The sequence below is a fragment of the Papio anubis genome, chromosome 4 (assembly GCF_008728515.1).
Source record: "Papio anubis isolate 15944 chromosome 4, Panubis1.0, whole genome shotgun sequence".
Lineage (NCBI taxonomy): Eukaryota > Metazoa > Chordata > Mammalia > Primates > Cercopithecidae > Papio > Papio anubis.
The window spans coordinates 77,230,917-77,244,567 of NC_044979.1; the positions used below are offsets into that span (position 1 = coordinate 77,230,917).

Here is a 13,651-nt window from a genome sequence, read left to right on the forward strand (position 1 = left end):
ATTTTTCCCCAGTCTTTTTTCTATGTGCGTATCCATTTTTTTTTTTTAACAAAAAAATACTGTGTGTTTGGTTTTCTATGCTCTATGCTATTTTAAAAAATATATTATATTATGACATAATATACTGTATTATGATACTATATTTCACCATGACTCTCTATAACATTTATTTTATTATTATTATTATTATTTTGAAGACAGAGTCTTGTTCTGTTGCCCAACACGATTTTGGCTCACTGCAACCTCCACCTCCCAGGTTCAAGCAGTTCTCATGCCTCAGCCTCCCAAGTAGCTGATGTTACAGATGTGAGCCACCACGCCCAGCCTCCTCCACATTTTTGTAACCTTGCCTTCCACTACTCCCAGAATATCTGGTCAGGATCTTTCATTCCTTCTTCCTTTCTATTCTGCCTCAGGCTCTCAATATCAACCCTTCCACCACAGCCTAGGAAAAGTTGGTCTCCATGAGCAAAACCTTCTCCAATAACCCACTCAGTACTGATTCTCCCCTTCTAGATGACGCACAATACCTTCTGACTCTTCTATACTTGACGCTGATTGTGTGTAATTTAATCTTTAGTCCTATCCTATTGAAGAGTAACAGAATATGCCTCCCAAAATATGCCCCTGTGGCACACTGATTATTTTGAACTGAAGGCAATTGAGAATCAGATACAAGCTCATTTGTCTCAATGCAGGACATACATTCATAAAGGCATCCCTCCTTGGAAAATCAGGGTTAATGACTCAAGAGGAGTCTAGACCCTTAGTTAGCCCAGAGATACACCAGAGGACTCTACATAACAAACTATTCACTAGTCTTTATCTTCCATTAGTTCACCCATATGTTTATCTTCCCATCATCTGCTGCTGTAGAAAGTCCTTTCCCATTGTCTTGTCACTCCTCTAAGCTCTATTGTTCTTTCATTAAGATGCTATATAAGACCAAGTGCTAACCACTCCTTTGAGCTACTCATCTCCATGCTCCTATGTGTATATGCTGCATGTTAATAACTTCTGGGTGTTTTCCTATTGTTAATCTGTCTTTTGTCAGTCTAATTTACAAGGCCCTAGCTAATAACCCTAAGATGGGTAGAGGGAAAAAAAATGTTTTCCTCCCCTCCACTATCTTGTATAATTTCTTGTTTTCTAAAGAAATACCACTTTCCTGATAAGAGATATTATGCCATATCTTTTTTCTTTCTTTTCTTCTTTCTCTATCTCTTTATTTTCTATCTCCATAGCATAAAATAGGCAAAAAGTATCCACTGAATAAATTCACAATGGGTTAATCTTTCTGTTATACTCATCTTTAGGTTGAACTTAATAAGGATATGCAAAGAGCAAAAGAGAAAGAGATAAATTTGCATTATTTAATTCCTCTAGACTTTAATGTCATCATTTTTCAAATAAAAAAGATTAGGCCCTAACCTGCCTTCCAACCCTAAAAGTTGGATTTAACCAACACAAACGACTGGCAGAATACACACCCAATTCATGATAGTGATTGCCTCTGGAGAGATGAGGAAAAAGAGCTCTGGAGGGAAAAAGCTAGGACTTTATCTGAAGCAAGAATGAATGAACAAATGGAAACACTGGTTACTTCCGGGTGGTGAGAATGCAGCCAAATGTTTGTAGTATTTCTATTCTTTTTAATACATCTTAAATCTAAAAACACAAGCTTGCCTGTAAGCTCTGCACATTTCTACTCCAGCCACACTGGCCTGCCTTAGAAAAGAAGGCTGGCTCCAGCTCCAAGCAGGGACACCATAGTCAAAGGCACAAACGAGGAGTCTAGGGGCACCTGAGAGCCGAACCTGGAGTCCAGGGCTGCTCCGTGCAGCTGGAGAAGCAGACGTGTTATCACCATTCTCTTTCAGCCTTTGAGCTGATCTTTGTTTGTGTGTGTGTGTGTGTGTGTGTGTGTGTGTTCGTGTCCTGCTTTCTTTTTTTTTTTTTAATTTTTAATTTATTATTATTATACTTTAAGTTCTAGGGTACATGTGCATAACGGCAGGTTTGTTACATATGTATATACTTTGTGTCATGTTGCTGTGTTGCACCCATCAACTCAGTTGTAGCACCCATCAACTCGCCATTTACCTCAGGTATAACTCAATGTAACTCTCCCCATGATAGGCCCCAGTGTGTGATGTTCCCCTTCCCGAGTCCAAGTGCAAAACCACAATGAGATACCATCTCACACCAGGTAGAATGGCGATCATTAAAAAGTCAGGGAACAACAGGTGCTGGAGAGGATGTGGGAGCCAGGAACACTTTACACTGTTGGTGGATTGTAAACTAGTTCAACCCATTATGGAAAAACAGTATGGCGATTCTCGCTGATTTAGAACTAGATGTACCATATGACCCAGCCATCCCATTACTGGTATATACCCAAAGGATTAAATCATGCTGCTATAAAGACACATGCACACGATGTTTCATTATGCACTATTCACAATAGCAAAGACTTGAATCAACCCAAATGTCCATCAGTGACAGACTGGATTAAGAAAATGTGGCAATATATACACCATGGAATACTATGCAGCCATAAAAGGATGAGTTTGTATGTCCTTTGTAGGACATGGGATGCAGCTGGAAACCATCATTCTTAGCAAACTATCACAAGAACAGAAAACCAACACCGTGATAAATTTCACTTACATGGAACTGAACAATGAGATCACCTGATTTGAGCTGATCTTTATGGGGAGGAAACGACTATAAGGGAGTGCGATTTCGCTGGACCAGGAAGCTACATGCAAAAAGGTCTTTTGCTTTCTGATTTCCAAACATTTTCCTCATAATTTATTGCCCAGAATTTGATATTACAAAGTCTTCAAATCTGAATGCATGTCTGCTCTGGAATGAATGCTAATGATCATCTGCATTAGTGTTTGTGTTAAGACTTAGCATTTTCCCAGAAGTGTGGGTCAAAATTTCTCCAATTTGGCTCTGGGGATTCTACTGCCAGTGGGCTCCACAGCCAGGATCTTCAAATTGTCTGGCTTCTCAGGAGTCCTTCTTGGTTGATTCTCCCCAAGAATCAAACACACTTCCTTGTCAGGTCTCTCTGCACTCAAATACTTAATCTGAAGGTGATTTATTTGCATTTTAAAGTTCCCGGGGGCCTTTAGGAACACCTTGAATTTGGGCTGCACCTCTCTGGATTAACTGTGGCTTTCATAAAGGGTGGAATGCAAGATTTTGTTCTGTTTAAACCTCTCATACATTCAAATGCAGTAAAATAGCCTGCATTCTGGCTTGACCCAGTAAATATTTTTGACAGCTGTAATCATATACTTTTAGAACAGGAAGAATATTCTAGTAACAATCTTTTATTTTACAGATGAGAGAACTGAGACCTCAGGAAAATAGGTGATTCCCCTAATGTCAGGCAGCTATCAGATTTCATTTCTAAGATGTCATTCATCATGAGATGTACTATACATTTTAAAATAGTTTTGAAAAAAGACCACACACATTAAATAGATGCATCCCAATTTCAGAAATAATAAAATAGAAAAAATACAGGTTTTGGAGTCAAGAGAATAGTTCTTAGCTTCAGCTCTGAGACCACAAGCCAGGTTTCCTGACTTCTCGGTCTGGAATATTTCTTCTAGATCAGTTAGCAATATGTTTATTATTTTTTGTTTTTTCCTCCTCCATAACACAGGTGCAAGTTATATTCTGAGGGTAACAAGTCTATTATAAGCAATAAATAATACTTATACAGCAACCTTTTGTAGTGATACTAATAATTAGTTGTAATGCAGGGTTTTATGAAGAATTTGAATGTTTTTCATGATCACAGTGAGAGAATGTTAATTTTATTTTTCCCTAAGAACGTATTTTGGTAGAAAGAAGAGGAGGAAGGAAGGACAGAGTTAGGTGTCTTAAGGGAGTGACAGAAGGGACAACAGTGAAAAGGAAGAGACAACAAAAGGGAAATGGTACTTCTGACATGATTGTTTACTAGCTTTGCAGTATCGCCTAGGGTAGGCTCAGGAATGATCTGAGAACAGAAAGGTTGTAACAGATTCATTTAATTTTAGATGTTTGGATACTGTAACTATACTTATTAGATAAAGGTGGGTGTGCATGCACAGAGGCATAAATATGTTTTTGTATATGTGTATGTGTATACTATGTGCGGGTGCATGTGTGTGCAGTCAAGTGCTGCATAACGACGTTTTGGTCAACCACACCACATACACAACAGTGGTCCCATCGGATTATAATACTATATTTTTACCCTTTTCTATGGTTAGATATGCTCAGATGTACAAATACTTACCATTGTGTTACAATTACCTACAGTAGTTAGTACAGTAACATGCTATGCAGGTTTCTAACCTAGAAGCAATAGGTTATACTATCTAGCCCAGGTGTATAGCAGGCTATACTATCTAGATTTGTATGAGTACACTCTATGATGTTCACACAAAAACAAAATTGCCTCACGAAACATTTCTCAGAAAGTGTCCCTGTCACTAAACAATGCATGACTCTATGTCAAAGATTTAAATGTGAACATAAATGCACATGTTTGTTCAAACTAAATATCTATAATGAAATAGTTGTTTAAAAATTCAGTTTTGCATTGGTGCTTCTTTAAAAAGAGCCAGAATGAGAAAGCCTAGAGACAAGAGGTGTGATGCGAGAAGGTCAAGTTCACTGCAAGGTCCTGCTATCTGGGTCAAAGTTCCCCTAGAGAGACCTAGCTGATGTTCAGCTTCCCTTCATGTGGCTCTTGGTGTTATAAATCCAGAGTATTTTGGATGTATTTTTTCTTATTTCCTCCCCTCCCGAGCTACTAGAAAGCTTCATCTGTCCTAGTCTGTTAACGTCATTTGTCTCTCAAGGCCATCAAGCTTCCTGGGACTTGATACAGAGGCATCCGTTCTTACTTTTCCTCATTATGTATCAGAACTGCCTTGGATGTCCCTCAGGCACCTCCACTTTACATGATGCAAACTAAACTATTTTCCTTAAAAAACAAAACAAAACAAAAACCACCCTGCCTTTTATATTCTCCATCTCAGTATATAGTGTTTCAATCTATCTCATCTCCATGGTAGAAACCCGATAGTCCTACCCAAACCCCTCCCTCTCCCTAAACTTCCAATCCTTTCAATCACTATATCCTGTTAATTCTACCCTAGAAATGGCTTTTCAGTCTGTGCCTCCTGTTTATTCCCACTGCCCCTGCCTTCTTTCAGGGCCTCATTATCATTTCCCTGGACTATCACGCCTCGTATCTCAGCCTCCGGTCTCCTCACCTCCTCCTAGGTATGTTTCACACAGCAATCAAGGTTATTCTTTCTGTGAACCAAATATGAGTATATGACTCTTGCTTTTAAAACTCTGCTGTCTCTGTCTGCCTGGCCTATAGATGAAGTTCAAGCTCCTTGCCTTAATACATTAAGACATTTATAATCAGTCCTTAAATTACCTGTCCGGTTTTAACTCTAATCACTCTACCACCCACACCCTAGGCTACAATTAGACTGAACTTGTTCAACTTTGTTGAAATGCCATGGCACTTTAAAGTCTCCCTTTGCCTACCGTTTTTCTAGTTGTTGTTGTTTTGTTTTTGTTTTTGCTAGGAATACCCTTCCCCCTGCTCTTCTCTTGAAAAACTCCTAGTTATTCTTAAAACTTGACTCAATGAATGTCACCTCCTCTGTGATGCCTCATGTTATGAACTAAATGTTTGTGTCCCTCCAAAAATCATACATTGAAACCTGAATCCCCAATGTGATGGTATTTGAAGCTGAGTCCTTTGGGAGGTGATTAGGTCATGAGGGTGGAGCCTTTATGTATGGGATCAATGCCCTTATAAGAAGTGATATGAGAGATGAGCTGTCTCTCGGCCATGTGAAGACATAGCAAGAAGGTGGCTGTTTACAAGCCAGAAAGCAAGCCCTCACCAAACACCAGATTTTAGACTTCCCAACCTCCAGAGTGTGAAAAATAAATGTTTGTTGTTTAAGTCACTCAGTCTATGGTATTTTTGTTATGGCAGCCCCAACAGACTAAGCCACTTTCCCATTTCTCTTTCCTGAAATTAATTGCATCATCTCTGTGTTTCCTTCATAGCTTTGCTAAAATTTGTAATGCATCTTGTACTTACCTATCTCCCTGAAAGAGTGTGAGCTTCTCTCAGGCAGAAGCCATGTCTTAAGAGTCACACCATCTATCATAGCAGTTAATAATCAATACATGCTATTGGAATTCACTGGTATTAATATAGCAAAAAATGTGATTCAGTGATTATAAGGAGGGCTCAGTTTAAGCATCAATTCATGGATGAAACCTGAGCTTGCTCTTGTTTAGGAAGACTTTAGAAAGGGATGTCAATTGACTAGAGAGGGACAAAGTGGTAAGTCACACAAACAGGAGAGGCCCCAGTAGCGGTCCATGCTCAGGAGGAGATAGACTGTGTCCATTATTGTCTGGAATTTACTTTAAAATGCACAATATAGATCATGGTTGGCAACGCTGTGGGCCAAATCTGAGTCACTATCTGTTCTTGTGAATACATTTTATCAGAACCCAGCCACACTCATTCATTTAAGTATTATCTATGGCTGTGTTTCTACTTTAAAGGCACAGTTGAGTAATTGGAACAGAAATCAAATGACCTGAAAATCCAAAACTATTCAGTATATGGCCCTTTACAGAGTTTGCTGACCCCTGGTATAGACCATGGAGTATAAATGTTTGTGTTAATTTCAATCTGCAATTTAGTAGAATCTGTTGCCCTGACTGGAATTACCCATTTTGCAATTGGTTACTATTTAATCAAATAGAAATATGTTAGAGGCCTTTCTGCCCTTTTGTGAACAGGATATGAGAATCTAGTAAGTTCTATAGTCTGTGCCCTTAGGAATGGTATCGCAGGCCTGATCCCTGAATGGCCCTGAGTTCAACTACTGATCTGAATGTTCCTTAGGGCCTTAGTCTAAGTAAACTGTTAGCTGAATCCTGATGTTGGAACACTGTTGCACAGGCTCATGGTCACTCTTTCATGTACATGAAGGCTTCAGAAAAGGGCAGTGCAAGGACTTCACTGAGCTTACAGAACAGGGCCATGACTGCTGTGTGCCTGCTTGCCAGAGGATGTCCATGGGGCTAATAGAAATTGGTCTAGACTTGCCCAAGTTGCAATTTGGTGGAGAAGAGACTATAGCACTCATTAGTAACTATAAAAGGCTCCCCTATTTTCTCCTTAAAAAACTAATCTTTGCCCATAATCTGATTGGCTGAAGTCAGTTCCCAGAAGCTTGCTAGGAGGACAGTCACATTTGTCTCAATTGATTCAGGAGGTGGCTCTTCACATGCTATGTGATTGAGGAGCTCTGAAACAGAGCATCTACTTTGCACCATATGCATATATAGCCTCCCTCATAGTCCTCACTCAGAGCACAGGAGGTGGAAGCCAAATGAGCAAACGCATGGCTTGGAGTGTGGGAGAGTGGCCAGTTGGGCATATGCATATTTAGAAAAAACATGAGAGGGTACAAAGTGGGAAGCAGATGCACAGACGAAGAGGGAGAGTTGTGGCCTGGTATGAAAGGCACTGCACAGCATGGCAAGTAGGTGAATTCAGAGTGTCGTGTTAATCTGTCATAGCACACATGGTTACTTTGATGGTGATAGGAGTATAATATAAAAATGTTATCTGCAACGTTTAATAAATACGTATAAAATATATAAGTTTTTAAAAATACCCTACAAAACCTAATGCTATTTCAGAACTAGAAATCTAAAGTCAAGATACTAACACTTAGAGCCAAGGACCTAAAAATACACATGCCTCAGCTGATTCTTGACAATGCAGGGCAGAATGATCTTTGATATCAAACAGAGAGAATACACCATTTTAAGCTCACAGAGTAAGTGAGACAGTTACTTACTGACTCAGAAATTTCTTTTTGAGGCTCTGGAGTAGATTCACCGAGTTCTTCCCCTGACATCCCAAATCCAGGTGGAAGTGATGATGAGCCAAAGATTTGAACGAGATAGGAATCAAAATCCTCACAAATTTTTTGAAACAATTTTTGCTTCAGGGTGTCTTTTAAAAAAGAAGTAGAAAAGAGAGATAGTAGAAGCAATGAAACAATACTTAAAACTCATTTAAAAAGATCTGCACTCTCCTTAAAATATGTAATTTCCCATTACTTGAAATCAACTGCTAAGTTAACTAACTTATAAAAGCATTTTTACATCCTGTGTAAGAGGTCATCTAAAATAACTTGATTTAATATATATGACACAAAGAGGCAAAAGAATCACTTTAATGTATGTTCATCCAAAGTGTCTCTGTTCACTGTGAATCACTCCTTGTCAAGAGCTAGCCTCACCCATAGTAAGTTGAATTGGCAACTACCTCTGGTTTTAAGGATAGCAAATGGCCAGCCAGTTGAAAATATTCCTTACAGGCTGTAACAAATTACTAACTCCAGATAGAATGATGAAGCTCTCCAAGGATTAAATATAAGTTGGCTCTGAAATGTCTCTGGCTATTCTAACACATTCACAGCCCAGTGAGATTGAATATACCAGATAAACAAACCCACCAGTCAGCCAGCAGGGTATTGAGGAAGTAGAACCCCAGGTTAGAAAGCTCTGGAGAAGGTGAGAAATTACAAATGGAAAGTTTCTGAGAACGGTATGCTCTCCTTAAGGCCAGTGTGCTGGTACACGGAGTAGGCAGGGCATGAGGCACTGATGGGCGGTGCCCAGCCACATCAGACCCCACTCCCAGGTGGGTAAAGGAAGAAGGATGAAGCCAAACTGAAGCCTTTCTCTTACTTCACAAACTTGCCAGGTGCAGGTCTGCCAGAGTGAATCATCAGTTTCCAAAGAATTGGTATACATTTTATTATAAAGTCATACTGACCATGATTTAATCATAGATTAAATTAGATCAATGTCCTAGGATGGCTCATTAGTAAATATCAGTTAATGTGAAAGGAGAAACTTAGCATAGAGAAGCCCATCAGATTAGCATTGACTGTACAATACATTTTATTATTTATTATTTATTTATTTTTTGAGACAGAGTCTTGCCTGTAACTCAGGCTGGAGTGCAGTGGCGCAATCTCGGCTCACTGCAACTTCCGCCTCCTGGGTTCAAGCAGTTCTCCTGTCTCAGCTGCCCGAGTAGCTGGGACTACAGGCACACGCCACCATGCCCAGCTAATTTTTGGATTTTTAGTAGAGACAAGGTTTCACCACGCTGGCCAGGCTGTTCTCTAACTCCTGACCTTGTGATCCACTGTGCCCGGCACTGTACAATGAATTTTAAAATGTTGTTCTTTGAGATAAATTCCTGATATCAACCTGTTTACTCATCATTATCTGCTTTCATAAAAACAGAGACTAGAACATGTCCTCTAATTTATACCAGTTACTTGCATTTCTCATCTCTTTAGATGATCATAACTTTTTTTTCATTCAGCATGTACTTCTTAATTCATTTTTATTTCCTGACTGTTTTCTGCCTTGCTGTTGGCTTGCTCAATCCCTTATTTTAGTTAGGTAACTTTCTGAACATTAACCAATGTTAGCAATATCCCCAAGTCCTATTCTTTCTCTCCATTCCTGTCTGTTGACCATGGACTCTAGTTAACTCCAAGGCCAACTCAGCATTTATTAACCCTGATTAAAGACAAGGGATTGTACCGTCCAAACTGAATGACACTAAGTATTTTTAATCTTCTGGAGTTTATGTGTTACCATTTAATGTTGGCATAAGCCTTATTAGCCTCCAGATTTTTCTATTTGGACAGGACAAACCAGTGATATGGTACTTGGAGAAACAACGTAAATGCCTTTCCCCTGGGCCAGACAGCCTTCCTTACCTTGCAGGGTAAAGAAATCATCAAACTGGTAAACATGCTCTGGGTCAGTAGCAATTAGATTCATTTCTTTGTGGAATATTTCAAAGTTGGGATCATTTTTCTTCACCACCCCTATCACAAATATCTCCACATTGGTGTCACTGGCATTCTTCACCACCTCTGTCAGTTTCTCTTTATCACGAGAATCTGTCTGCCCATCAGTGATGACCAAGGCCACTTTTTTTACACCTGGCCTTGCGTCTTCGAACATGTCGTTGGCTGCTTGGAGAGCGGTGGCTGTGTATGTGCCTTCCCCCAGATACTGCATGTTGTCCACAGCCAACTTGAAGTCATCCTTGCTGGAGAACTGCTTCAAATTAGCCACCTTCTCCACCTTATGGCTATAGTTGATAATGCCTATGCGGGCCGTGGCAAGGTCCAGAGCAACCCGGTCAGCCATAGTCTTCACAAAATTTTTGATGATCTGGAAGTTCTCTGGCCCCACGCTTTCTGAGCTGTCAATCACAAACACCAGCTCTAGCGGAGTCTCTTTGCATTTGGGCCCACAACCTAAAAGATGAATGTCGAGATAGAAACATTGTGGGAATGATTGACATCAGATTGTTGAGGGGAGGGGAGACAAAGGCAATGATGAACCTGAGACCTGAATTATTCTCTTCCTCTTCTGTGATTGTGAAAATACCCGACAGCTCTCTCCCTTCTGGTTTCTATACTTGACTCTTTTAAAATATACATAATATATAATATAATATATGTGTGGGGAAAAACACTGTAGTGGATAATAATAAATGCTTATGTGCTTGTTTCTTGGATTTTAAAATAAAATATTTTAAAAAGAGTTAGCATGCCCTGTGGATGCCATCCCAATAACATTCCTCTTCCTCTCCCAGAGAGGTAACCACCATCCAACATTTGCTGTTTATCATCCCACCATTGTATTTAATCTGAATCTGAAAGCTGATATTTCAGTCTTCAACCATAGCCATATATGAAAATTGAAATTTGCTCACCAGGCTGGCCAGTGGATGAAGTAATGGGATGAAAAATTGTCATTGTGGTGGAAGGATTAGGATCTTAAATGTACACAGGAACAGCTATCCCTAACTACTCTAGTTTATGTCTCCAGTCACCCACAATGACAACTATGGCAGCTTTCACGATACCAAGGAGGCCAGCAGTACATCCATGCTATGAAAGCTTTTGAGGGGAGTAATCCCCGAGAACACTAGTCAGTTAAAAAAACCTTCTATTTAAGTTGATAACAACCACGTAAAGCAGTTGCCAGAGTCACCAGGAAATTTAGCAGGGTTCTGTTTCTTTATTCATATCTTTGTGTTGTTCAATAAGCCTACTGCAGAAAACCATCAGGAAATCATGTGCTATTTTTATAGGGCTTCTAGAACCCAGAAGCCATGTCTAGATTGCTCTCTCACTAGAGAGACTCCCAGGCTGATTCTTAGGCCCAGCAGTCTTCTAGGAAATAAGCTGGTTCTGGGATTCTCTGTATAGAAGGACAACAATATGCCTGCCTCTGACTACTTTAAACCCAGAAGATTCTCCCATCATTATTCCATTAGTCTCTTGTCTTTTGGCTAATTTCTTTTCTTTACTTCCTCTTTCTGGTAACTCTAAGTTTACCACTCAGCCATGGAAGGATTTAGTAGTTGTGAAGCAAGGTGAACACGTGACTCTGTCCTCCCACCTTTGGGACTGAGTACAACTCAAAACTCTACTCAGAAAGAATTCATGGCTTCAGGAAAAACACAGACATTCTAATCACCAGCTAGGCTGGACTCAAATACCAGTTTGGCTCTTGTAGTCATATTTCCTTTGTTGAGTTTTTCTTCTCAGCTCAGGTAAATGTCACAGAATACAAACGAGTACTGTGCTAACAAAAGGCCCGGCTGCCTACATACTCTAGGCTGGCACCCTCACATGCCTTAACCAGTCTGGGAAGATGATTTTATTTTCTTACATCAGGATTCCACAGTCTCTCTTACTGCTTCCTTTCAGTATCCATTGACTTCAAATGAGCTTTACATTTTCCTACTAGCTATATAATATATATCTGGACAAACACATTCTCTCACCAACCCAGTACATAGTGGGGCTGATACTTTAAAGTGATGGTTTTTTCTTGAGAGTCAAATCTTACCACATATTTCTGTAATAAGTTTGATAATTTCTTCTTTCTAGGGGATAAAAAGAAAAATGTATCACTATATGAATGACTATAATATTTTTCCTATAGCTATAAAAGATATTACAATCAGCATTGACCATTTGACTTAATCCTTTCAATGCAGAAAATAAAATAACACAGAAGTCAAAGGTTGACTATAATATACCATAACTAAAACGCATTTGAGCTATGAAACTTAATAGCTGAGACTTTTGGAATTCAAATTGCAACTGCAGCATTTATCAGCTGTGTGACCTCAGGCATTTGGTGCCCTAATAGTACCTGTGTCTCAGGGCTATGGTATGGATTAACCAATGGTAATGCACACATCAACACAGGGTCTGGCAACTTTAACATACCTACAGTGTGGCGCTATATATACATTCAGTTACACAATTTAAACCACATGTGCTGAGCAACCAAGACAAGCCCCAATGCCTGCAGAGAATTCATCCTGTGCTGTGTTTTCTCTTCTTTTTCTGTGCTAGTTCCTGATTTTTCAAGTCCTCTCTTCAGCTTCTTAACACTCTTGCTTTGGCTCTTCGGTGACATTTCCCCATGTTCCTGAATGCCCTTTCCTTGTCCTGCTGCCCATGAGCTCCATCAGAAGGGCCTGAAATGAGCTGTGTACTAGAAATAAAGCTGCCAATGCTCTTCCCTGTGCAGTGTGTTTATAAGTAAGTACTATGAGAGTAGAGAAGGCAGGATTCCACATTTGTCTAACACTTGACGCTAAAAGAGATGATTAACAGAAGCCTAGATCTCAACAGGAGGACCAGTGGACCCAATCTAAGAAAATAAATTTTAACAGGTGCAAAAGTAAAACTTTTAAGAACAAATCTATAATGACATAATCAAGGTGGAGGTGATGTAGCCGGTAACATGGCTTAAAAGTAGAATATATAGGGAATATTCATAATATTTTAATTTAACTTTTTAAACTGTACGTAAAAGCTAATGATTCCAAGTGGCTATTTAAAAAGAACATCTACCGCAATGCTGAGTTATATAATGCAGTTCTACAAAATGAGAGTCAACAGTCGTCTTTTTTTCTAGGCTTTGTCATGCTTTCCCACACTTAAAAAGACATTTTAAAAAATCTGAAACAAGAACATGTATAGAAAGGTAAAATGTACGTATTTATATATTTATATTAAAAATATCTAGAAAGGGGAAATGTATGTATTTATATATTTATGTTTAATTTTTTATAAATGGAGAAAATACTATACATCAAGTTTTATGGTTATAATTTGCCACAATACTATATTATAATTCATTTTCCACATTATTAAGGATTCTGAAAGACTTGATTACTGAAATTGAATGTACGGCCACTTAAAGGCTCTGTGATACACACTCTCATACTGTACTTTAGAAAAGTTGTAGTAACTGACACCTCCAACAGCAGTAGATAAGAAAATCTGTTTTATTTTAGCCACACAATACCGGCTGTTATTATTATATCATCTTTGTCAATTGATAGATCAAAATCATTGTTTCAAATTACATTAATTAAAATATTCGTGAGGCTACATTTCTTTTCATATGCATGTTTCCAAGTTGTTTTCTCTTGTGCATATCTGTGTAT

At 39.0% G+C, this 13,651-nt stretch overlaps 1 protein-coding gene across 2 annotated transcripts in view; it reads right to left on the bottom strand.

Moving 5' to 3' along the window:
- COL28A1 (collagen type XXVIII alpha 1 chain) overlaps positions 1 to 13,651 on the bottom strand; it is a 183,866-nt gene that overhangs the window by 12,843 nt on the left and 157,372 nt on the right. For both annotated transcript variants that reach the window (XM_031665297.1, XM_003896280.4), the window contains exons 31-33: positions 12,034 to 12,070; positions 9,879 to 10,427; positions 7,929 to 8,086 (exon numbers count right to left, since the gene is read on the bottom strand). In XM_031665297.1, coding sequence (XP_031521157.1) covers positions 7,929 to 8,086; positions 9,879 to 10,427; positions 12,034 to 12,070 — 744 coding nt within the window. The remainder of the gene's footprint in view (positions 1 to 7,928; positions 8,087 to 9,878; positions 10,428 to 12,033; positions 12,071 to 13,651) is intronic.